This window comes from Conger conger, chromosome 10 (genome assembly GCF_963514075.1).
Source record: "Conger conger chromosome 10, fConCon1.1, whole genome shotgun sequence".
Taxonomy (NCBI): domain Eukaryota; kingdom Metazoa; phylum Chordata; class Actinopteri; order Anguilliformes; family Congridae; genus Conger; species Conger conger.
In genome coordinates, this window is record NC_083769.1 from 8,570,119 (window position 1) to 8,597,198 (window position 27,080).

A 27,080-nucleotide genomic window follows, 5' to 3' on the forward strand; every position below is an offset into this window, starting at 1 on the left:
TTGAAGATACGTAAATTGGAGTTGGAGAGCGCCGCTGTGCAAGCTGCTACGTTACCAGCCTCAGTTATGCCCGCGCCACTTTCTACGCACTATGACGTGCGAAGGCACATAGCTATTCCCCCTTTTCGGGAGACGGAGGTGGATACCTATTTTAGCACTTTTGAGCGCCTTGCTACTGCACTAAACTGGCCAAAAGACATTTGGACCACCTTGCTGCAGTGTAAACTGACCGGTAAAGCGCAGGATGCAGTGGCTACCTTGTCGCTTGCCGATAGTTTAAATTATGAAGTCGTTAAGGCTGCGGTGCTCCGTGCTTATGAGTTGGTGCCGGAGGCTTATAGGCAGAAGTTCAGAGACTACCGAAAGACCTCGACTCAGTCTTTTGTTGAGTTCGCTAGGGAGAAGGGAGCTCTGTTCGATAAATGGTGTGCTGCTAGCAAATCCACAGACTATAATTCACTCCGAGAATTAATTTTATTGGAAGAATTTAAGAAGTGCACGCCAGAGAGGTGTGTAGTATATTTGAATGAGCAAAAGGTTACGTCCTTAAATGAGGCGGCAATCTTTGCCGATGAGTTTACCCTCACACATAAAGGTGTGTTTGCGACGTCTAGTGGGAAAACTGCTGAAGCTGAGGTTGCGTCATCAGTTAAACCCCCTAAATCTCCCCCTACACGCTCTAAGGAAGAGCGGGAGTGTTTTTACTGCCACAAGAAGGGTCATGTAATAGCAGATTGTTATTTATTAAAAAATAAAAATACCAGTACCCCAAAACCTACCGGGTTGGTTAGAGCAGTATCTCATAAACTTCCCAGTACCAGTGAAGAAGGTAGCGTTGGCTACGCACCATTCGTATTTGAAGGATTTGTGTCTCTGGTTGGGGAACCGAATGTCCAAAAGGCAGTTCGAATTTTAAGGGACACTGGGGCATCCCAGTCCTTCTTACTGGCGGGGGTCTTGCCCTTGTCAGATACGTCCTCCTGTGGGGCGGACATCATAGTTCAAGGAATCGAGATGGGTTTTATTAGTGTTCCGTTGCATAAGGTGCAAGTTAACACGGATTTAATGTCTGGCTGTTTTAAAGTAGCCGTGCGTTCTTCTTTACCAGTTCCAGGGATAGACCTCATTATGGGGAACGATATTGCCGGTGGAAAAGTGTACCCTGTACTACAGGTTGTGAAAAACCCTGAGACACACGCTACGCCAGAGGTTTCGAAAACTCCCTCTGACATTTACCCTGCATGTGTGCTTACCCGAGCACAAGCACGAAAATGGGGCGAGCAGGTGAATTTGTCAGACTCTATCTTAGCCACTCCGTTCGCTAGCGATGTTCCGGTACCCGAGAGATCGCCCAAAAAGGTAAAGGAGAAACACTTGTCAAGGGAGATACTTTCGATGAAGCTGCCAGTCACACGCGAGCAGCTTATTGACGCTCAGAAAACGGATACATCACTCAAGCAGTGTTTTAAATCTGCTGTCACCCTTGAAGCTGCGAAAGATAGGCCAGTAGCTTATTTCGTGGAAAAGGATCTGTTGATGAGGAAATGGTCATTACCTGTTGCCGCTGGCATGGATTGGGGTGTGGTAACTCAAATAGTTGTACCCACACCGTATCGCCAGCAGGTGTTATCGTTGGCACACGAGAACCCTTGGTCTGGTCACCTAGGAATAACCAAAACGTATAACCGGGTTTTGCAACATTTTTTCTGGCCCAAATTAAAGACCACGGTTACGGAATATTGCAGAACCTGCCATAGTTGTCAGGTGACGGGAAAACCCAACCAGGTAATTCCTCCTGCTCCTCTATGTCCTATCCCTGTTATGGGTGAACCATTCACTCAAGTGATAGCGGATTGTGTGGGTCCGTTACCGAAAAGTAAAAGCGGAAATAAATTTCTACTTACCCTCATGTGTGCAGCTACACGATTTCCGGAGGCGATTCCTCTCCGTGCCATTACTGCTAAAGCAGTGGTGAAGGCTTTAACCAAGTTCTTTTCAACCTTTGGCTTCCCTAAGACGCTTCAGACCGATCAGGGATCTAACTTTCTGTCAAAGATATTTAAACAGATTTTAAGTTCCCTTGCAATAAAGCATAAGGTCTCTTCCGCATACCATCCCGAATCGCAAGGTGCGCTCGAACGCTGGCATCAGACGTTTAAATCAGTTTTACGAAAATACTGTCTGGAAACTGGAAATAGCTGGGACGAAGGAGTGCCTTTTGCGTTGTTTGCCCTAAGAGAAACTGTGCAGGAGTCACTTGGCTTTAGCCCAGCCGAATTGGTTTTCGGTCACACAGTACGAGGGCCCCTGCAAGTTCTTAAAGAACAAATCATGTCTGACTCGTCTGTTAGGTCCACTAATGTGTTGGACTATGTAAGTGAGTTTCGAGAGCGCTTACATCGGGCTTGCTCTATGGCAAAAGAAGCACTTACCACTTCTCAGAGCGCTATGAAAAAGCGTTATGACCGGAAGTCGGTTGTGCGCTCCTTTAGTGTCGGAGATCAGGTGCTGGTTTTGCTGCCTATTCAAGGTTCTGCGCTGTCTGCTCGCTTCTCAGGTCCTTACACTGTGGAAGAGAAGTTAAGTGATACTGACTATATCATTCGCACTCCTGACCGTAGACGTCAGTCCCGAATGTGTCACGTAAACATGTTAAAGATGTACCATGCCAGAACTCCAAAACTGGAGGAGGATAATGTTTTACCGGTCTCGGTTATAGCTTCGGTGTTCCCGGTGGTCACTTCTGATCTGGCTGGGGATGAGGACGGTCTGCTGCTCCGTAACGCACCACAGCAGTGCGCTAAGCTACTAAATTCAGAAGTACTAGCGGATCTGTCTTCCCACCTTACCCATTTGCCAAAAGAACATAGTTCCGATATGGTCAAACTAATCACAGAGTATCCTATGCTCTTTAATGACACTCCTACACAAACATCAGTGATACAGCACGACGTAGAGGTGAATAACTCTGCCCCAATCCGGCAGCACCCATATCGAGTGAATGCTGCCAAACGGGCGGCCATGAAAAAAGAGGTACAGTATCTCTTGGACAATCAGTTGGCCCGCCCTAGTTCAAGTCCTTGGAGTTCGCCGTGTTTGTTGGTGCCCAAGCCAGATGGAACACTCCGGTTTTGTACGGACTTTCGGAAGGTCAATGCAGTTACTGTACCCGACTCTTACCCTCTCCCAAGGATGGAGGACTGCATTGACAACATTGGCTCCGCTCGATATGTAAGTAAACTCGACCTGTTGAAAGGTTATTGGCAGGTCCCCTTGACGTCCCGTGCTTCGGAAATCTCTGCATTTGTGACCCCTGACGATTTTTTGCAGTACAACGTCTTGGCTTTTGGGATGAGAAATGCTCCGGCCACCTTTCAAAGGTTGGTAAATAGTGTTTTATCCGGTGTTCCGAACTGCAATGCGTATCTGGATGATTTGGTGGTATATTCCAGTACTTGGACAGAACATGTACAACTCCTCCAAATGGTGTTTGACCGATTAACATCTGCTTCGCTAACTGTCAACCTTGCCAAATGCGAGTTTGGGAAAGCAACTGTCACCTACTTAGGGAAGCAGGTTGGTCAGGGTAAAGTACGGCCTGTTAATGCAAAGATTATGGCCATTACCAATTTTCCCGCACCTACGACCAAACGCGAGTTGCGTAGGTTTATTGGAATGGCTGGCTACTACCGTAGCTTTTGCCGTAACTTTTCTTCAGTCTTAGCTCCCCTGACAAGTTTGCTCAGTTCGGCAAGACAGTTTATCTGGACACAAGATTGTCAACATGCATTTGAAAGCGTCAAAGCCTTGTTGTGCAGTGCTCCCGTGCTCGCCGCCCCGGAGTTCGCGCTGCCGTTTAAGTTAGAGGTAGACGCGAGCGCCTTGGGAGCTGGAGCTGTGCTACTGCAGGAAGATGCAGGCGGAATTGATCACCCCATCTGTTTCTTTTCGCGGAAATTCACTAAGCCCCAGCTAAACTACTCTACAATAGAGAAGGAAGCACTGGCCTTACTTTTGGCATTGCAACATTTCGAAGTGTATGTTGGATCCAGCTCTGTCCCAGTGGTTATATACACAGACCATAATCCATTAGTTTTTTTATCTAGAATGTACAATCAAAACCAGAGGTTAATGCGTTGGTCACTCATAATTCAGAGTTACAACCTAGAAATAAAACATAAAAAAGGTAAGGACAATGTTTTAGCAGATGCTTTGTCTCGTACATAGGGTAGGCCTATGTTAACAAAAAAAAGAATGAAGAATACAATACTCTTTAAAGTATGATAGATTTCATTCTTGGTATGAACAAATTTACGGGGTAAATTTGTTCTTGTTGGTGGGCGTGTTACGTTCCACGTATGTATGTCTGTCTGTTTCCCCCCCCCTTAAACTCTACAGATGAAGCCATCAACCATTTCCATTCGCTGTCCCTGCTGTCCATCATCATTGCCCTGGTCCCGCCTCCACCAATCACATCCCTCTGCTTATATAAACTGTGTTGGCTGCCCTATAGGGGGCGATGCTTGACTTGCCCATTCATTCCCCTCATAACCCTGTTGTGTGCATGCGTGTTCCTCCGTTCTCCTACTCCTGTGAATGTGGTTGTCCGTGTGTAGGCCCTGGGGCAGGTAAGACAGAGGCCTCTATACACTGTTGCTGCACGTAGGGTGAACCATTGTTTAGACACCTTAGGAAAGGGGTGATTGCCACCTATGTACTTTTGATTATAGAGTAGAGATATTATTTTGTTACAGTTAGTATGTATTTTGTTTTTAGCTCTCTTTGGTTTTGTTCATTTAATTGATTTGGCAACACCCAGGTCCCTTGGCCTCGTACCCGATGTGTCTTTGTCTTGTTTGAAAACTGTAAATAGCACCGCCACTGTACATTTTTGTAAATACAACTATTGCACCTCAAACCTGGTTTGTTCGATCATTTTCACTCCTCAAATACATCCTCCCGGTCATTTTTATTTAATTATAATTTTGTTGCGTACTCCCTCCTACCCCTGGACGCCTGAGAACGTAACAGATCTAGAAGAATGAGGACAGAGGAGAGGGAGGCTGCTCGTGCGGCATGGAGTGACTCACTGACGGAGAGGAGCGCAGTCTCTGTCGAGTGGCCCGATCTGAAGCCAGACTGATGGGGGTCTAGCAGGTTGTTGTTAGAAAAGAAGGAAGAAAGTTGAGTAGAAGCGGCTCGTTCTATAGTTTTAGAAAGGAAAGGAAGAAGAGATACCGGGCGGTAGCTCTGGATGATGGAGGGATCCAGGGTAGGCTTTTTTAGCAGCGGAGTGATGTGGGCCCTCTTGGAGGATGCCGGAAAACAGCCGGAAGACAGGGAGGAGTTGACAAGGGAGGTGACAAATGGGAGAATGTCAGGTGTGATAGTTTGGAGAAGAGAAGAGGGGATAGGGTCAAGGGCACAGGTTGTAGGGCGGTGGCAGAGCAGGAGTTGAGAAACATCAGAGTCTGTAAGGGGGGAGAAAGTGGAAAAGGAAGGGATGGGCCTAGAGGGGGGGAAGGGCACAGTGAGGGGGGTGGTGGTTGTAAAGGATCTGCGGATGACTGTGACCTTCTCATTGAAGAAATCAGCAAAGTCATCAGCAGTGAAGGAGGACTGAGGAGGGGGAGGTGGTGCGTTGCGTGCGTGCGGTGCGTGATAACACACACATCAGCTCCCTCTCTCTCTAGGTTTGATTTTGACATTGGTAGGGACACAAATGGGGGAGGTTCGCAGGGGATGTAACCACCACTGGAAGCTGAGGGGTTTTGCATTGACGATCATCATCATCAGAGCCTTAATTTATAGACAATTATGGTGGCCAACACACTCATTAAGAGACACACTAAAATTTCCCTCGGGATGAATAAAGTATCTATCTATCTATCTATCTATCTATCTACACAGACACAGGGGTGTAGCACATTAATGAATCCTTTATTCAAATTTGCCAGATGAATGGGACTTTGAAGAGCACATTTTAAGGCAGGTACTGTTTCCTATTCAAACCAATGATCTGTAAATATATATTTAGATTAAAAATAAGACATATGATTGTAAGACTAATAAAATGTTGAATAAAATGTTGTAGATGCTAGCGACAGTCCCAGATTGCAGGTGCATCCTAAAGATCCGTACAGGAATGAACCAGTGTAGTTTATAGTATAGAGCACTCAGAAAACTAAGGTAACTGGTTCCACCAAATACCAGCACACAGACCGGCCCTCCAGGACCCAGAGTTGTGCACCTCACACCGAAGGACTCTAAAAAGAGTAAGAACAGGGTAAACCACTAGTCTCCAACTCCAGTCCTGGAGGGCCGCAGTGTCTGCTGGTTTAACTGAGACGGGTGCGTGGGGGTTGGACCCAAAATGCACGACTCAGAAACAATGGGTAGATAAAGTCCCGTCAGGGCTTTATTTGGGACGAATCCCAGGAGAGGTCAAAACAAGCAAAGTCCATACACGAAGATCCAGCCAAACAAACAGTAAACAAACAAAAAGCACGGTGCCGAGGGAAGAGGCGAACTCGTAGTCGGTAGGCGTGCAGGGAGGTCCGGTAGCAGGAGAGCTGTCAGCGAGGTTGAAGTACAGGCGGACGGCGGGCAGGGTCGTAGTCGAAGGCGAAGCAGAAGTCGAAACCATAAAACAAACAGCGAGGCGAAGGTACAAAATCGGTAGGCGAGGACGTGGTAAAAAAAACAAACGATGGTCAACAAAACAGAAATCAATAATCGGCAAAATACACAGGAAATGCTGTTCTAATCATAGTTGTCATCAGAAGTGCATTTTTTAATTTTTTTATTTTTTTTGGGGGGGGGGGGGGGGGTTAGACAAGGAGAGGGATATCAGAAAGGAGGGGCAGGGGAAATCAGGAGGGAGGACTAAGGTAGAGTTTGAAAAGGTGGGTTTTGAGTCTGCGTCGAAATAGGGGGAGGGATTCTGCTGTTCTGACAGTAGTAGACAAGTCATTCCACCACTGAGGAACCAGAACGGAAAACAGGCGTGAACGTGCAGCTCGACCGCCAGGTGCACGTAGAGAGGGAACCGTAAGGCGACCAGAGCTGGCAGACCGGAGTGGTCTAGCTGGGGAGTAGGGAGTGATCAGGGATTGTATGTAAGGTGGGGCAGTCCCCTTAGCAGCCTGAAATGCCAACACTAGGGCCTTGAAACGGATGCGTGCGGCAATAGGAAGCCAGTGGAGGCCAATGAGAAGCGGGGTGACATGAGCCGACCTGGGCTGACTGATGATCAGGCGGGCTGCAGCATTCTGGAAACAAACTAAACAACATGACGAACCTAGACTAACATAATACATGATAAGACAATACGTGACTAAGACAAAATTAATAAACATAAAACATGGCAAGACAGACCTGAAACGTGACATTAACTCCAGTCCTGGAGGGCTACAGTGTCTGCTGGTTGTCAGGTTGTTGTGGGGTGACATTGGTTCAGGAGGTAAGAGCAATCATCTGGCAGTCGGAGGGGTGCCGGCTCGATTCCGCCCTGGGTGTGTCAAAGTGTCCCTGAGCAAGACACCTAACCCCCATATGCTCCTGATGAGCTACTCAGTGCCTTGCATGGCAGCCAATTGCTGTTGGTGTGTGAATGTGTTTGTGAATGGGTGAATGAGAAGCATCAGTTGTACAGCGCTTTGGATCGTCTTCCAGTCTTCCAACGAGGGCCAATGTGGGTGCAGGTTTCTGTTCAAACCCAGCACAATAAGTCCCATGCATCCAGGGGCGTAGATTTAGGGGGGGACAGGGGGGACATGTCCCCCTCAATATTTAGAAGAGGTGAATTTGTCCCCCCAAAACATAATGAATGATAACCTCCTCCGCATTACAGGTAAAAAAAAAAAAAAAAACAGCACAGAGGGTCTAAACACTTAGATATCCTTCTTATCTATTTTACAATTACTTCATACACCCCTACTGGACCATACCATCTTAACCTTGCCGGGTCTGCTGGCCTCACTGACTCGCAGTTGCTTTATGTCTACCGTTGCGGAAGCACGATAGTGTAGTGAGTCTAGTGTAAGTAGCTATCACGCTTGTTTTACCTTCAGTGTTTCTGAATGAGAGTATCTGCGGATGAAACGCTGACGTTATCTAGTTTATAACTTGTGCCTGAAGTTATCTGAGGTGTTAAAGTTTAGCAAACAGGCGAACGTTTGCAAACAATTTAATTTTTTTCCTTTAGCATTCTGTTCGCTGTGTCGGGCTGAAAGATTTGCGGCGAACAATGAGGAGGGAAATGTGAAGATTTCGATTTGGAATGTTCTTAAAAGCCATCGAACAGTCACCATATGGGTAGCCTACCTGAATGATGTCTTTTCCTTTACAAAAATAAAATAAATTTACACAATAAATTGATGCAGAAGAGGAGCAAATTGGTTCATAAAAATTCACCACAATGCAGGAAATTAAGTGAGAGATTCTCAACATTCCCTGGGGAGAACCCCCAGAGCTTAATGTGTCCCCCCCAATGTTGAAATGAAACCTACGCCTATGCATGCATCTACTTACCGAGGTCCTAATTAAAAAAACATAATTCGTTAATTAGTTGAATCAGTGGTCGTAGTGCAAGGCTAAAACAACAATCTGCAGCCACAACTGCTGTTTTCTGCTTTATATTGTGAATTGTGTTGTGATGTATATTAATTGAAATGCATTTGTTATTTAGCTGATACTTTTATCCAAAGCGTCTTACCATTGATTCGACTAAGCTTCCATGATCAGCTGGAGCAGAGTGCTTGCGGCCGAGACGGGTTGGGTTGGGGCGGAGGAGGAGTTTTTTTGACCGGTCGCTCCCCCCCAGGCAGCTTCGCGATGTGGGGAGGCCTGTTCTCCCTGATCGACTGCGGGCTGGTGAAGGTGCGTGGGAAGGAGGACCCCTGGAACTCCATCACCAGCGGAGCCATGACCGGCGCCATCCTCGCTGCCAGAAGTGAGTCCCGATCCCGCGGAAACCCACAGGGCGGGGCAGCACTCGTCTGTGTTCGGTTGTCATGCGCGCAGACGCTCTAAAAATGTTTAAAGGTACCATAGGTAATTTTGGACTTCTCACGGTCGAGAGAGATATTGCAGCAACGAACACCCTCAAACCACAACCCTGTTTATCCCTCCGCCTTCTCTGTGAATGCGCTGATGTTGAAACGCCATTGGCTGTCACAATTAGAAGCAATTTTCAACCAACAAGCTTGAATTATTGTACAGTTATACAATGTTTTGGTATAGAGTGTCGGCCCGTCAACTGTATATTTTGAAACCCGAATTTAAGGACTATAAACACAGGCAGAGGGCGAGTCAACATGTCAGTGAGCCTTTTTCAATGACAGGAAGGGATTTACAATAGTCTTGTAACAATGTTTTAACACAAAAATCTTACCTATTGTACCTTTAACCCTTTCAGTCCCGTATGGCACTCAAGCGTAACTACAGTAAAAGCCAGAGACTGCCATCTGGCACTCTCAAGCTTATACCTTTCCAAACAATCAAAATGAATGCTATACTGTTGTTTTGAGCCCCTATTAAGACCATTCAAACTTGACTTTCTCCATTTTCCCAGCCACAGCTGAAGCCCACTTGGTATTTGGGTGGAGCCACTTCATATTGGGCTTGGGGCTGAAAGAGTTACATTACATTACATTATTACATTATTGGCATTTGGCAGACGCTCTTATCCAGAGCGACGTACAACAAAGTGCATACCCATAACCAGGGATAAGTTCGCTGAAAGACCCTAGAGGTAAGTACAATTTCAACTGCTACCTGTACAACAAAGATAAGGACAAGGGCCATTTTTTTTTTTTTTTTTTTTTTTGAACAAACAAACAAACAGAGCAAAAGTCACCAAAGTTAACTATCCAAACACTGCTTACCTAGCCAACTAAAATACTGATACACAAGTCACAGAGACAACAATTAAGGTTCACAGGGAGGTAGGGAGGGATGGGGAGAGGTGCTGTTTGAAGAGGTGTGTCTTCAGCTTGCGCTTGAAGGTGGGGAGGGATTCTATAGTTCTGACCTCAACGGGGAGTTCGTTCCACCACCGTGGAGCCAGAACAGACAGTAGTCGTGAGCGTGAGGTGGAGGTTCTGAGAGGGGGAGGTGCCAAGCGGCCTGTGGAGGCTGAACGAAGAGGTCTGGCAGGGGTGTAGGGTCTGATGATTTTTTGCAGATAAGCTGGGGAAGACCCTTTAACTGCTTGGAAGGCTAGCACCAATGTTTTGAATTTGATGCGAGCCATGACAGGCAGCCAGTGGAGGGAAGTAAGCAGGGGGGTGACGTGTGAGTATTTGGGAAGGTTGAAGACCAGACGAGCTGCTGCATTCTGGATGAGTTGGAGGGGTCTGATGGCAGACGCTGGGAGGCCAGCCAAGAGGGAATTGCAGTAGTCCAGGCGGGACAGAACCATCGCTTGGACCAGGAGCTGGGTCGAGTAGGGGGTGAGAAAGGGGCGGATTCTCCGTATGTTGTATAGGAAGAACCTGCAAGACCGGGTCACCGCCGCAATGTTCTCGGAAAGGGACAGTCTGCTGTCCATCACCACGCCGAGGTTCCTTGCACTGGGTGACGGCGTGAGTGTGGTATCCCCGAGGGAAATGGAGAGATCCAGATGGGGAGAGGTATTAGCAGGGATGAATATCATTTCAGTTTTACCTGGGTTGAGCTTTAGATGGTGGTTGTCCATCCAGCTCTGGATGTCCCTCAGGCAAGCAGAGATACGGGCTGAAACCTGCGTATCAGACGGCGGGAACGAGACGAAGAGTTGGGTATCGTCCGCATAGCAGTGGTAGGATAGCCCATGTGCAGTGATCACAGGGCCAAGGGAGCGAGTGTAGAGAGAAAAAAGAAGCGGGCCAAGGACTGAGCCCTGGGGAACTCCTGTGGCGAGGGGCCGAGGTGTCGATACCGAACCAGCCCAGGCAACCTGGAAGGAGCGACCAGAGAGGTAGGACTCAATCCAGTCCAGGGCTGTGCCACAGATGCCCGTTGCTGACAGGGCAGACAGGAGGATGGAGTGATCCACAGTGTCGAAGGCAGCAGAGAGATCTAGAAGAATGAGGACAGAGGAGAGGGAGGCTGCTCGTGCGGCATGAAGTGACTCACTGACGGAGAGGAGCGCAGTCTCTGTCGAGTGGCCCGATCTGAAGCCAGACTGATGGGGGTCTAGCAGGTTGTTGTTAGAAAAGAAGGAAGAAAGTTGAGTAGAAGCGGCTCGTTCTATAGTTTTAGAAAGGAAAGGAAGAAGAGATACCGGGCGGTAGTTCTGGATGATGGAGGGATCCAGGGTAGGCTTTTTTAGCAGCGGAGTGATGTGGGCCCTCTTGGAGGATGCCGGAAAACAGCCGGAAGACAGGGAGGAGTTGACAAGGGAGGTGACAAATGGGAGAATGTCAGGTGTGATAGTTTGGAGAAGAGAAGAGGGGATAGGGTCAAGGGCACAGGTTGTAGGGCGGTGGCAGAGCAGGAGTTGAGAAACAGAGTCTGTAAGGGGGGAGAAAGTGGAAAAGGAAGGGATGGGCCTAGAGGGGGGGAAGGGCACAGTGAGGGGGGCGGCGGTTGTAAAGGATCTGCGGATGACTGCGACCTTCTCATCGAAGAAATCAGCAAAGTCATCAGCAGCGAAGGAGGACTGAGGAGGAGGAGGCGGTGCGTTGAGGAGAGAGGAGAAAATGGAGAAAAGTTTCCGGGGGTTAGAAGCAGAGTTCTGAATTTGCGTTTGATAGTATTTTGCTTTGGCGGCAGTGACATCGGAAGAGAATGCCGCCAGGAGAGACCGGTAAGTCATGAGGTCGGAAGCGTCTCTGGATTTCCCCCACTTCCTCTCCGCTGTGCGGAGGCTGGCCCTGGAGGTACGGAGGGTGTCAGATATCCAAGGATATTGTCAGGTGTGATCCAGGTCTCAGTTAGGGCAAGGAATTGTAGGGACTGGAGGGAGGCATACGCAGGGATGAAGTCAGCCTTCCGAGTGGCAGACTGGCAGTTCCATAGTCCCCCTGTGACAGCAAAGTCCTCACAGGGGGTCAGCGGGGGATAGCTGAGGTTTGAGGGGTTCCGACGCCGTGGAGGCCCACGTCGCAGAGGGGGTCTTCGAGGGAGAGAGCAGACTGGGATGGGGAGAAACATAACATCACAAACGGGGACGGAGCGACGCTAGCGTCGCTCTGACACGCCTATTTAAATGGCCTACAATTGCTCACAAGCAATACCAAATCAAAGCTAATCTACTGATAAATTCCACAGCTATTTAAGTTACCTAAGACAAATGTTCAATCACTCTACAGGTATGCAACCAGTAGAAGTGATTAACAGGTAATAGACAAACAACCTGGCTCAAGCCCTAACCCTTGCTGTTCAAATGAGCAATTTAAAAAAATCTACGTTACCGTGTCAAGAGGAAAACCCGCAGCGATACTAAACACCTGGTCAGAATGATGCACTTACTGACTAAGGACAACTTTCGCCAGTCTAATATACGCTAGCGTCGCTCTGACACGCCTATTTAAATGGCCTACAATTGCTCACAAGCAATACCAAATCAAAGCTAATCTACTGATAAATTCCACAGCTATTTAAGTTACCTAAGACAAATGTTCAATCACTCTACAGGTATGCAACCAGTAGAAGTGATTAACAGGTAATAGACAAACAACCTGGCTCAAGCCCTAACCCTTGCTGTTCAAATGAGCAATTTAAAAAAATCTACGTTACCGTGTCAAGAGGAAAACCCGCAGCGATACTAAACACCTGGTCAGAATGATGCACTTACTGACTAAGGACAACTTTCGCCAGTCTAATATACGCTAGCGTCGCTCTGACACGCCTATTTAAATGGCCTACAATTGCTCACAAGCAATACCAAATCAAAGCTAATCTACTGATAAATTCCACAGCTATTTAAGTTACCTAAGACAAATGTTCAATCACTCTACAGGTATGCAACCAGTAGAAGTGATTAACAGGTAATAGACAAACAACCTGGCTCAAGCCCTAACCCTTGCTGTTCAAATGAGCAATTTAAAAAAATCTACGTTACCGTGTCAAGAGGAAAACCCGCAGCGATACTAAACACCTGGTCAGAATGATGCACTTACTGACTAAGGACAACTTTCGCCAGTCTAATATACGCTAGCGTCGCTCTGACACGCCTATTTAAATGGCCTACAATTGCTCACAAGCAATACCAAATCAAAGCTAATCTACTGATAAATTCCACAGCTATTTAAGTTACCTAAGACAAATGTTCAATCACTCTACAGGTATGCAACCAGTAGAAGTGATTAACAGGTAATAGACAAACAACCTGGCTCAAGCCCTAACCCTTGCTGTTCAAATGAGCAATTTAAAAAAATCTACGTTACCGTGTCAAGAGGAAAACCCGCAGCGATACTAAACACCTGGTCAGAATGATGCACTTACTGACTAAGGACAACTTTCGCCAGTCTAATATACGCTAGCGTCGCTCTGACACGCCTATTTAAATGGCCTACAATTGCTCACAAGCAATACCAAATCAAAGCTAATCTACTGATAAATTCCACAGCTATTTAAGTTACCTAAGACAAATGTTCAATCACTCTACAGGTATGCAACCAGTAGAAGTGATTAACAGGTAATAGACAAACAACCTGGCTCAAGCCCTAACCCTTGCTGTTCAAATGAGCAATTTAAAAAAATCTACGTTACCGTGTCAAGAGGAAAACCCGCAGCGATACTAAACACCTGGTCAGAATGATGCACTTACTGACTAAGGACAACTTTCGCCAGTCTAATATACGCTAGCGTCGCTCTGACACGCCTATTTAAATGGCCTACAATTGCTCACAAGCAATACCAAATCAAAGCTAATCTACTGATAAATTCCACAGCTATTTAAGTTACCTAAGACAAATGTTCAATCACTCTACAGGTATGCAACCAGTAGAAGTGATTAACAGGTAATAGACAAACAACCTGGCTCAAGCCCTAACCCTTGCTGTTCAAATGAGCAATTTAAAAAAATCTACGTTACCGTGTCAAGAGGAAAACCCGCAGCGATACTAAACACCTGGTCAGAATGATGCACTTACTGACTAAGGACAACTTTCGCCAGTCTAATATACGCTAGCGTCGCTCTGACACGCCTATTTAAATGGCCTACAATTGCTCACAAGCAATACCAAATCAAAGCTAATCTACTGATAAATTCCACAGCTATTTAAGTTACCTAAGACAAATGTTCAATCACTCTACAGGTATGCAACCAGTAGAAGTGATTAACAGGTAATAGACAAACAACCTGGCTCAAGCCCTAACCCTTGCTGTTCAAATGAGCAATTTAAAAAAATCTACGTTACCGTGTCAAGAGGAAAACCCGCAGCGATACTAAACACCTGGTCAGAATGATGCACTTACTGACTAAGGACAACTTTCGCCAGTCTAATATACGCTAGCGTCGCTCTGACACGCCTATTTAAATGGCCTACAATTGCTCACAAGCAATACCAAATCAAAGCTAATCTACTGATAAATTCCACAGCTATTTAAGTTACCTAAGACAAATGTTCAATCACTCTACAGGTATGCAACCAGTAGAAGTGATTAACAGGTAATAGACAAACAACCTGGCTCAAGCCCTAACCCTTGCTGTTCAAATGAGCAATTTAAAAAAATCTACGTTACCGTGTCAAGAGGAAAACCCGCAGCGATACTAAACACCTGGTCAGAATGATGCACTTACTGACTAAGGACAACTTTCGCCAGTCTAATATACGCTAGCGTCGCTCTGACACGCCTATTTAAATGGCCTACAATTGCTCACAAGCAATACCAAATCAAAGCTAATCTACTGATAAATTCCACAGCTATTTAAGTTACCTAAGACAAATGTTCAATCACTCTACAGGTATGCAACCAGTAGAAGTGATTAACAGGTAATAGACAAACAACCTGGCTCAAGCCCTAACCCTTGCTGTTCAAATGAGCAATTTAAAAAAATCTACGTTACCGTGTCAAGAGGAAAACCCGCAGCGATACTAAACACCTGGTCAGAATGATGCACTTACTGACTAAGGACAACTTTCGCCAGTCTAATATACGCTAGCGTCGCTCTGACACGCCTATTTAAATGGCCTACAATTGCTCACAAGCAATACCAAATCAAAGCTAATCTACTGATAAATTCCACAGCTATTTAAGTTACCTAAGACAAATGTTCAATCACTCTACAGGTATGCAACCAGTAGAAGTGATTAACAGGTAATAGACAAACAACCTGGCTCAAGCCCTAACCCTTGCTGTTCAAATGAGCAATTTAAAAAAATCTACGTTACCGTGTCAAGAGGAAAACCCGCAGCGATACTAAACACCTGGTCAGAATGATGCACTTACTGACTAAGGACAACTTTCGCCAGTCTAATATACGCTAGCGTCGCTCTGACACGCCTATTTAAATGGCCTACAATTGCTCACAAGCAATACCAAATCAAAGCTAATCTACTGATAAATTCCACAGCTATTTAAGTTACCTAAGACAAATGTTCAATCACTCTACAGGTATGCAACCAGTAGAAGTGATTAACAGGTAATAGACAAACAACCTGGCTCAAGCCCTAACCCTTGCTGTTCAAATGAGCAATTTAAAAAAATCTACGTTACCGTGTCAAGAGGAAAACCCGCAGCGATACTAAACACCTGGTCAGAATGATGCACTTACTGACTAAGGACAACTTTCGCCAGTCTAATATACGCTAGCGTCGCTCTGACACGCCTATTTAAATGGCCTACAATTGCTCACAAGCAATACCAAATCAAAGCTAATCTACTGATAAATTCCACAGCTATTTAAGTTACCTAAGACAAATGTTCAATCACTCTACAGGTATGCAACCAGTAGAAGTGATTAACAGGTAATAGACAAACAACCTGGCTCAAGCCCTAACCCTTGCTGTTCAAATGAGCAATTTAAAAAAATCTACGTTACCGTGTCAAGAGGAAAACCCGCAGCGATACTAAACACCTGGTCAGAATGATGCACTTACTGACTAAGGACAACTTTCGCCAGTCTAATATACGCTAGCGTCGCTCTGACACGCCTATTTAAATGGCCTACAATTGCTCACAAGCAATACCAAATCAAAGCTAATCTACTGATAAATTCCACAGCTATTTAAGTTACCTAAGACAAATGTTCAATCACTCTACAGGTATGCAACCAGTAGAAGTGATTAACAGGTAATAGACAAACAACCTGGCTCAAGCCCTAACCCTTGCTGTTCAAATGAGCAATTTAAAAAAATCTACGTTACCGTGTCAAGAGGAAAACCCGCAGCGATACTAAACACCTGGTCAGAATGATGCACTTACTGACTAAGGACAACTTTCGCCAGTCTAATATACGCTAGCGTCGCTCTGACACGCCTATTTAAATGGCCTACAATTGCTCACAAGCAATACCAAATCAAAGCTAATCTACTGATAAATTCCACAGCTATTTAAGTTACCTAAGACAAATGTTCAATCACTCTACAGGTATGCAACCAGTAGAAGTGATTAACAGGTAATAGACAAACAACCTGGCTCAAGCCCTAACCCTTGCTGTTCAAATGAGCAATTTAAAAAAATCTACGTTACCGTGTCAAGAGGAAAACCCGCAGCGATACTAAACACCTGGTCAGAATGATGCACTTACTGACTAAGGACAACTTTCGCCAGTCTAATATACGCTAGCGTCGCTCTGACACGCCTATTTAAATGGCCTACAATTGCTCACAAGCAATACCAAATCAAAGCTAATCTACTGATAAATTCCACAGCTATTTAAGTTACCTAAGACAAATGTTCAATCACTCTACAGGTATGCAACCAGTAGAAGTGATTAACAGGTAATAGACAAACAACCTGGCTCAAGCCCTAACCCTTGCTGTTCAAATGAGCAATTTAAAAAAATCTACGTTACCGTGTCAAGAGGAAAACCCGCAGCGATACTAAACACCTGGTCAGAATGATGCACTTACTGACTAAGGACAACTTTCGCCAGTCTAATATACGCTAGCGTCGCTCTGACACGCCTATTTAAATGGCCTACAATTGCTCACAAGCAATACCAAATCAAAGCTAATCTACTGATAAATTCCACAGCTATTTAAGTTACCTAAGACAAATGTTCAATCACTCTACAGGTATGCAACCAGTAGAAGTGATTAACAGGTAATAGACAAACAACCTGGCTCAAGCCCTAACCCTTGCTGTTCAAATGAGCAATTTAAAAAAATCTACGTTACCGTGTCAAGAGGAAAACCCGCAGCGATACTAAACACCTGGTCAGAATGATGCACTTACTGACTAAGGACAACTTTCGCCAGTCTAATATACGCTAGCGTCGCTCTGACACGCCTATTTAAATGGCCTACAATTGCTCACAAGCAATACCAAATCAAAGCTAATCTACTGATAAATTCCACAGCTATTTAAGTTACCTAAGACAAATGTTCAATCACTCTACAGGTATGCAACCAGTAGAAGTGATTAACAGGTAATAGACAAACAACCTGGCTCAAGCCCTAACCCTTGCTGTTCAAATGAGCAATTTAAAAAAATCTACGTTACCGTGTCAAGAGGAAAACCCGCAGCGATACTAAACACCTGGTCAGAATGATGCACTTACTGACTAAGGACAACTTTCGCCAGTCTAATATACGCTAGCGTCGCTCTGACACGCCTATTTAAATGGCCTACAATTGCTCACAAGCAATACCAAATCAAAGCTAATCTACTGATAAATTCCACAGCTATTTAAGTTACCTAAGACAAATGTTCAATCACTCTACAGGTATGCAACCAGTAGAAGTGATTAACAGGTAATAGACAAACAACCTGGCTCAAGCCCTAACCCTTGCTGTTCAAATGAGCAATTTAAAAAAATCTACGTTACCGTGTCAAGAGGAAAACCCGCAGCGATACTAAACACCTGGTCAGAATGATGCACTTACTGACTAAGGACAACTTTCGCCAGTCTAATATACGCTAGCGTCGCTCTGACACGCCTATTTAAATGGCCTACAATTGCTCACAAGCAATACCAAATCAAAGCTAATCTACTGATAAATTCCACAGCTATTTAAGTTACCTAAGACAAATGTTCAATCACTCTACAGGTATGCAACCAGTAGAAGTGATTAACAGGTAATAGACAAACAACCTGGCTCAAGCCCTAACCCTTGCTGTTCAAATGAGCAATTTAAAAAAATCTACGTTACCGTGTCAAGAGGAAAACCCGCAGCGATACTAAACACCTGGTCAGAATGATGCACTTACTGACTAAGGACAACTTTCGCCAGTCTAATATACGCTAGCGTCGCTCTGACACGCCTATTTAAATGGCCTACAATTGCTCACAAGCAATACCAAATCAAAGCTAATCTACTGATAAATTCCACAGCTATTTAAGTTACCTAAGACAAATGTTCAATCACTCTACAGGTATGCAACCAGTAGAAGTGATTAACAGGTAATAGACAAACAACCTGGCTCAAGCCCTAACCCTTGCTGTTCAAATGAGCAATTTAAAAAAATCTACGTTACCGTGTCAAGAGGAAAACCCGCAGCGATACTAAACACCTGGTCAGAATGATGCACTTACTGACTAAGGACAACTTTCGCCAGTCTAATATACGCTAGCGTCGCTCTGACACGCCTATTTAAATGGCCTACAATTGCTCACAAGCAATACCAAATCAAAGCTAATCTACTGATAAATTCCACAGCTATTTAAGTTACCTAAGACAAATGTTCAATCACTCTACAGGTATGCAACCAGTAGAAGTGATTAACAGGTAATAGACAAACAACCTGGCTCAAGCCCTAACCCTTGCTGTTCAAATGAGCAATTTAAAAAAATCTACGTTACCGTGTCAAGAGGAAAACCCGCAGCGATACTAAACACCTGGTCAGAATGATGCACTTACTGACTAAGGACAACTTTCGCCAGTCTAATATACGCTAGCGTCGCTCTGACACGCCTATTTAAATGGCCTACAATTGCTCACAAGCAATACCAAATCAAAGCTAATCTACTGATAAATTCCACAGCTATTTAAGTTACCTAAGACAAATGTTCAATCACTCTACAGGTATGCAACCAGTAGAAGTGATTAACAGGTAATAGACAAACAACCTGGCTCAAGCCCTAACCCTTGCTGTTCAAATGAGCAATTTAAAAAAATCTACGTTACCGTGTCAAGAGGAAAACCCGCAGCGATACTAAACACCTGGTCAGAATGATGCACTTACTGACTAAGGACAACTTTCGCCAGTCTAATATACGCTAGCGTCGCTCTGACACGCCTATTTAAATGGCCTACAATTGCTCACAAGCAATACCAAATCAAAGCTAATCTACTGATAAATTCCACAGCTATTTAAGTTACCTAAGACAAATGTTCAATCACTCTACAGGTATGCAACCAGTAGAAGTGATTAACAGGTAATAGACAAACAACCTGGCTCAAGCCCTAACCCTTGCTGTTCAAATGAGCAATTTAAAAAAATCTACGTTACCGTGTCAAGAGGAAAACCCGCAGCGATACTAAACACCTGGTCAGAATGATGCACTTACTGACTAAGGACAACTTTCGCCAGTCTAATATACGCTAGCGTCGCTCTGACACGCCTATTTAAATGGCCTACAATTGCTCACAAGCAATACCAAATCAAAGCTAATCTACTGATAAATTCCACAGCTATTTAAGTTACCTAAGACAAATGTTCAATCACTCTACAGGTATGCAACCAGTAGAAGTGATTAACAGGTAATAGACAAACAACCTGGCTCAAGCCCTAACCCTTGCTGTTCAAATGAGCAATTTAAAAAAATCTACGTTACCGTGTCAAGAGGAAAACCCGCAGCGATACTAAACACCTGGTCAGAATGATGCACTTACTGACTAAGGACAACTTTCGCCAGTCTAATATACGCTAGCGTCGCTCTGACACGCCTATTTAAATGGCCTACAATTGCTCACAAGCAATACCAAATCAAAGCTAATCTACTGATAAATTCCACAGCTATTTAAGTTACCTAAGACAAATGTTCAATCACTCTACAGGTATGCAACCAGTAGAAGTGATTAACAGGTAATAGTTAACTGGCTCATAGTTTGTTAGATTGGACTTTTTTTATAACGATTATCTGCAGCAGCTTGCGATTCCATATGCGTGCGTGTGTCCTTGGTGATTCACTGTGGGCAGATATGACTGAAATACAGTTTATGTGTAGAGCGGTTTTGGAACAATTTAATTGGCTGGAACAAAATGGGGTTTATCACCCCGGCTGTAGTCCCTGTTTGTAGGTACCTGTTTTCTTAGAGGGGAGGTTTTTGCTTTGCCTCACAGACTTCAGTGGAAAAATGAAGCCTATTTTACATCCTGACCAGGCCTTGTTTGATGAGACACAGCTAAATGTGTCTGTGTGCCTTGTAGCAGCTGGGCTCCAGCTCTGATCTTTGAACTCCCCTCCTGGGTCGATTAGACGTCGCGATAGCCCTTCCCCTTAGCCAGGGCTATATTTAGCGTGTATTTGCACACGCACTCAAGAACTAAACCACAAGCTTCCAGAAAGATTGGATGCACAGTGTGTGTACGTTTTCTTTTGTTCACTTGTGTGCAGTTTCCAGGGTGAAAATAATGTACACATTATTATTTATAATAATAATAATAATCGTAATACAGGTCTATTATAGAGAGGAACCAAGGGAAACCAAACATGCCCTAGACTAATGTCTCGAGTTGTAGTAATGTAGTGTAATTCAGGCTTAGTCATGATCTGTGCCGGCTCACATAGGTCCACAGTGTAATATCAGTGGCTAATATAATGTGAAAAAGTCAAAGCTATGGTATAATAGTATAGAATTATTCTGCTAATAAAAATAACAATAAAAATCACTTCACAGGAAAAATAAATATTGAAAATAAGTATCGGCCAACACTAGTTCCATTTTTGTCTTTGTCTTGTTTTTAATAACGGACATTTTGGAGTCCTTTTTATGAGCTGATCACCTTGGAAACAAACTCATCACTCACTTGTCCGGACATCAAAATTAATAGTTAGCTAGCGTTTTGCCAAATGCATAACTTCCTCAGATGTACTCGACATTGCCACAGCGGGCAAACTGCAAGGGGAACAAAGGCTCTGTATCATAGACTTCAGTGGAATAAGCAAAGATGTTGCCCTGCTAACCAAGACGCCAGTGCAAGACTTTAAATACTACAAGTCCCACAATCCCCCGTGGTACTCGGTTGCCGTCCGGGAAGTGGCCGAACGGTCTGTGGAAATGACGCGGCGTGCCTTTAAGAGCGCAGAGCAGGGTGTAAGGTGGGCGTGTTCTCCGCAGATGGGCCCGTTGCCATGGTGGGCTCGGCGGCGATGGGCAGAATCCTGCTGGCGCTGATCGAGGGTGCAGGCATCCTGCTCACCAGATTCGCCTCCTCACAGTTCCCCACCGGTGAGTGTGTTTTTCTCCTTTTGCACCATTCTTTGCAAACTCTAGAGACTAGTGTGTGTGAGAAAATCCCAGGAGAACAGCAGTTTCTGACATACTCAAACCCCCCTGTCTGCCACCAACAATCATTCCACGGTCAAAGTCACTGAGATCACATTTTTACCCCATTCTGATGGTTGATGTGAACATTAACTAAGCTCCTGACCCATATCTACATGACTGTTTGCATTGCACTGCTGCCACACAATTGGCTGATTAGGTAATGGCATTAATAAGTAGGTGTGATAAAGTAAAAATGTTCCTAAGAAAGTGCTTGGTGAGTGTAGCTTTCCTCTTTTTTCCTGAGTTTGAAAGTGTGTGAGCGTGCAGTGAGTGTGCAGTGTGCAGCGTGCAGACACAGAGTCCAGCTGTGTTGTGACTAGCGGCCGTTGTCACCTCTCTTTCAGGGGCCCAGTTTGCAGAGGAGCCGGCCCCGATGCCGGCCCCCCCCTTCGGAGAATACAGGCAGTATCAGTGAGGGAGGGGCCGCCCTCACCCACCCCTAGGCTTTTTAAAATACCTCCACAGATCTGACTCGAAAGAAAATTCTGGAACTTCTTCAGAAGGAACTCTGCAGTGCATCCCAACTTCAAGGATTTCATTTTTTTACTGATAGTTTTTTTTTTTTTTTTCTGAACCATCATTGCCATCTGCCTGTTAAAAAGCCTCACCTGTTGCATGTTCCCCACGATCAGTGTGTGAATGTTGGTGGTCAGCACCGGAATGGAAATGTCGTCAGGGCCCATGCAGTTGGGTGGCATACAGGGGGTTATATTGGGATTTAGGAGACAATGGAACTCTAGTCTTTAACATGCTTCAGTGTCCTGGTGGGATTATTTCAGCTGTCAGCAGGCTGACTTCCGCTTTTACGTATTCTGGAAACGTACAGCTAACCGTTTTTTTAAATCGGTAGCTGTGCGAGATGGCTTAGGAGTTCCGTTGCGTCCTCCATGCTCAATATCACCATTGTACACAGAGATGTGTGGCCCACTTAGATTCCCCGGAGGTCCGCTTACAAGGTAGCCTGTTGACTAGTAGTCACATGACTTGGTCCTGACCAGTGGACAAGCTGGAGAGGTAAACTAGCCTCACACCGATAGGGACTCCAGAGCCTAGCTGGCCTTAACCCCATGGCACACCCACCTTCTGCTAATGTGTGTAAATATTGTGTGTGTGTGTGTGTGTGTGTGTGTGTGTGAGAGAGAGAGAGAGAAAAGGCTGTTCACGGAGGTTCAGTTTGTACAGCAATGGAGAGCTGCCACGTCAACTCCTGTACTGCACGTTCCCCCTGACCGTGACCCTGGACCCCAACACCCCGCCGTGAAGAAAGCAGACCGCTCCAGATCATTTATTTATTCTCGTCTCCGTTACTCTCTGTAACGGAGGCCGTCCGTTGGGTGCACTGCGAGGACTGTGAATGACACCAGGACTGTGATCGTGCGCAGGGATGGATCAGTACGACTGAGGACCGCGGCAGTGTACAGCGCAGACCTGCAGTACGAGCTCGGCCGCGACGGGGCTGCTTTCACTGTCGGTTCATGCCACACACAAGATCTGTATGACAGATTGGACAACATTAACAATAAAGTCAAACTAGAAGCGCGATGATTCCCTTGCTCTGTTGTGGGTTATTTACGTGTGTGCATTTAGCAGGCGCTCTTATTGTCGACTTGCATATGTGCATATTTATTGAAGAAATTCAGGCGCAGTGCCTCGATTAAGGGTACGTCACCCAGACCTGGGTCGAATATGCTGAGTTTTGCTGAGCTTGTCTGCTCTATTGGAACCTATGAAATACTCTCAAAAAATACAAACCCTGCTGTCTGGTCCTCTTGGTTGGCTCAACTGTACCAGACAAGATCTAGTTCTAGTTCTAATCTAGTTCTCTTGCCATCATATTACCCTATCCCCGACAGTGCGATGTCATATGAAGAGAGTGCTTTAATGTACTACTAGTAATGTACATCAATAACCCCCATGCAATGTTAAATGGTGTCTTGGCAATGTTTGTACTTGTTTATTGTGGCACAATGTGATTTCGGTACATGCACTCAGTGGAAGGGAGATTGGCACACCAGAGGAGGGCTAGCCTTTGGAAAATTGCTCATGAAGTTAAAAACAGAACTTGATACAATCTTGCTCAAAATCTTTGGTTATAGAAAAAACTACTGAATACACACAGTCCACCAAACTGAAACGCCCACAGCCACTTTCCCCTTTGTGTATTAATTTAGGTTATGGTGTTTTTATGGTTCTAGATTTCTGTTCTTTGGCCTAGTTGTGGATATAGTCTGTGGATTTAGCACTTGTATTTTAGTTTTGTGATAGCATAGTTAACTCGCTCTAGCGCTTTAGTAATGTTCCCTGACTTTCACTCACTGGTCTGGGCATGTTGTTAGCAAGGCTGGCTGACCGACTCAGGCTAGCTAGCAGCACTTTGTGGTTGACCATCTCATACCCAGCTTATGACCAACTTCACTAGCTCAATTTTCAAGGCAATTTTCAAGATTTTATAGTAGGGTGAAGTCACTCATCTTTTTATCATTTAAATTAACTTGCAAAGATTACTTTCCGTTACATGACTCAGCAGGTGTTTCCATAGCATTTCATAATGACTAACGTAGTATTTTGGCTAGCTGGGCAATCAATCCAGCATCTCAAATGTTGAAAATATTAATACATAACACGTCACACATCATGAAATACAGTGCTGGGGGAATATTATCTTTTATTTGAGTTTAAATGACATTTTTTGACAGCTGGAAAGAGGTTATGTTTAGTACCTTGCATAAGGGTGCGATGGCGGGGCTTTGCATGCGAAGCAAATATAGGACCTCTCCCCGTTTTTGAGGGCCACTGTTAGTCAGGGCTCTTGTCATTGGACTAACGCCCCCCCTCCCCCTTCACCACCACCACCTCACCTCCCCCCATTCAGCGCCAGTGGTTACAAGACCCAATTCTCTATCCATTTTGCCACGTAGTCACTTCCTCAATGCAAACAAATTCACATCATTTGACTGTAAAATCACTTGAAATACTCTGAAACGGTGACTTCCGTTTTCAGATCACTTGGGTGTCAAACAATTCCAGGATCTGAAATGGGTCTTGGATGTGGCGGCTCCTTTTGTATCCATCACGGAAATTTGCGGTGCTATTGTCTGTGTAGTTTCCTCCCCTAAACCAGCCCACATTTCTGTTGTGACCAGAGCTTTCATAGGGTTGGTAAATGTGATTTCTTCATAAGATATCTGAGTGAGAAGTGGTCGCCAAGTGCAGCAGGTGTGATCTTCTCTTGAGTCATATCTATAGTGTGTTGAACGAGCCTGCTGTGATGTCAGTTTGAACTGGGTTTGTGATGAAATACCCTCTGCAGATCCTCTCTCTCCTAGCAAGTAAGTCCTTGTCTTCTGTATTTCCTCAAGCAAAGTTTTTTGTTTTTTCCAGAATCCCTTAGGTACTTTAGAGGATGGAACAGACACTGGGCAGGAATGAGACATGACGGTAACACTGCATATCCCTTTTGCAGAAACGTCTCCCTTTGTAGCTTCATAGGCTGGTGTTGCATGCTGCCATGATGTGATTTGCATTGCTTGTGATTGGTATTTGACATTAATCAAATTGACCTGAAACCAATGGTAATTATTTTTTAGCCTATATATGTTTTTTATTGAAGTTTTACTTTGTATTTTAAGAGATTGTTAAGGAAATGTGTATAGTTTTTGCAGCAAAGTACATTTTCCACACATAATTTTGCTTCACTGAAAATGACTAATGGTTCAGTGACTTTATTAATACTTACATGAAAGTACATGTAATGTACACAATCATTAGATTCAATCAATATTTTTACGACAGACTCCTGATTAATTGGAAGAGTTCATGTATTTCTGCACAAACACAGTTTAGCAAACTCATATCGGTAATTTCTGGCCCTCCTGAAATCAATTTGTGATGAAAATTTCAAACACGTACATTTATTTTACTTATTATTTATTCAGCAGGAAGCTGCATTGAGATCCGGACTCTCTTTTTCAAAACAGATCTGGCCAAGGTAGCAGCCAACACAGTAGAAATTTACTGTACATAATAAAATTACATATAACATATAAATCATTTGTAAAACTTTTGGCCAGATTTTTTGTGTTAGTTTTGTGTTTGATAACGCAGCTAAATTAACTTTTAAAATCTTGAATTTTTTTTTTTACTTTTTTGTTTATGTTTTTGCCGGTGCATCAAGTTCACTGGACAGCAATGGGCGATGTACTTGAAGCACATGGAACTGAAGGTGGAGATTTAAACATCAAGTGTCCATATCCAGATGGTTATCTGCATCTAACAAAGTATGTCTGCCGTCATCCATGTTGGAGATGGGATGTTCTTATCAGAAGTGATACGTCGGATGTCAGTGAAGGAAGATTCCTCCTGAATGACAATTCCCACGGGCGCATTTTCAGTATGACCATCATAAAACTGAGTCTACAGGACGCAGGCCTCTATTACTGTGGAATAGATACATGGGGCAGAGACTGGAAGGTCAAAGTAAAAGTGACTGTCAGTCAAGGTATAACTTACCCAAACCTCACCTTTCTATTCTTTCTTTGTATGTGCATGCCACAATAATTCGACTGTATCCGCTCTATGACAGCCATGAGTTATGCGCATAAGTCAAAAAGAGGCGCTGATTGGTAATTGTAATATGTGCTGATACTTTAGAGTTAGGAATATACGACTGCCGTCAGTACACCACTTCATTGCTGAGCACAACACACCTCATTTTGAGTAAGCATTTGAGCGCTTATCTGGATACATATTATAATAATAACTGCTTTGGTTGACACCCTGTGGTCAGGAGGTTGATGCATGTTTTTATGCTTGTGCAGCAACGGTTCCTGCAGCCACACTGCCCCCCTCTGCTGTTCAGAGTGGCGGGGGTTCACCACACAGCAGCTCCGTCAGACCGACGGGAACTGCCTTCAGTGCTGAGCAAGAATGGAGAGTCCCTTTCTCCACACCTCCCTGTGAGAATAACCTCCCCCTCTCTCTCTCTCTCTCTCTCCCTCTCTCCCTCTCACGTCTCCCTCTCTCCCTCCCCCCCCCTCTCTCTCTCTCTCTCTCTCTCCCCTCTCCCTTTTCCTCTCCCTCTCTCTCTCTCTCACTCTCTCTCTCTCTCAATGCATGTACACACACATATACACAGACACCTAGCATTCTATGATACGAATCATTTAGTCTCTTCATGATCTCTATTAATCCTGTATTATTCATGGATGCACTGGAAACCACTACCAATAGCCTACATGCATTTAAGAGTTGAATTTCAACAGGATAAACTCTAGATAGCCTGAATCTATTAAATATATATACATTTGCAGACAACTCCTCCCACAATGTTTGCATCTGTGTCATGATCAAAAAATGTGCATGTGATTTTAGAGTAACCCGAGAGATATATATCAAAAACTCAACTTGTGAGTTTGTGAGTGGTGTGTCCCCCATGCATTTGCCAGCCGTTCTTGCTTGCCTTTCATTCAGATCTGAACATGCAAACATCTT

General features: G+C 44.6%; 1 protein-coding gene and 1 long non-coding RNA gene across 3 annotated transcripts in view; both read left to right on the forward strand.

The window, feature by feature from the left end:
* The first annotated feature begins 7,965 nt into the window (after window positions 1-7,965).
* LOC133138801 (mitochondrial import inner membrane translocase subunit Tim17-A-like) overlaps window positions 7,966-27,080 on the forward strand; it is a 45,491-nt gene continuing 26,376 nt past the window's right edge. Inside the window, exons 1-4 of one of the 2 annotated variants that reach the window (XM_061257846.1) lie at window positions 7,966-8,040; window positions 8,825-8,953; window positions 21,381-21,491; window positions 21,935-22,559. In XM_061257846.1, coding sequence (XP_061113830.1) covers window positions 8,836-8,953; window positions 21,381-21,491; window positions 21,935-22,005 — 300 coding nt within the window. In that variant the 5' untranslated portion in view covers window positions 7,966-8,040; window positions 8,825-8,835 and the 3' untranslated portion in view covers window positions 22,006-22,559. Of the gene's footprint in view, window positions 8,041-8,824; window positions 8,954-21,380; window positions 21,492-21,934; window positions 22,560-27,080 lie in introns of those variants that run through there. The other variant, XM_061257847.1, reaches the window with a different exon arrangement.
* On the forward strand, window positions 24,782-26,539 carry LOC133138286 (uncharacterized). The gene is made up of 3 exons (XR_009709707.1): window positions 24,782-24,919; window positions 25,765-26,088; window positions 26,408-26,539. It is a non-coding gene; the product is annotated as an uncharacterized LOC133138286 (long non-coding RNA).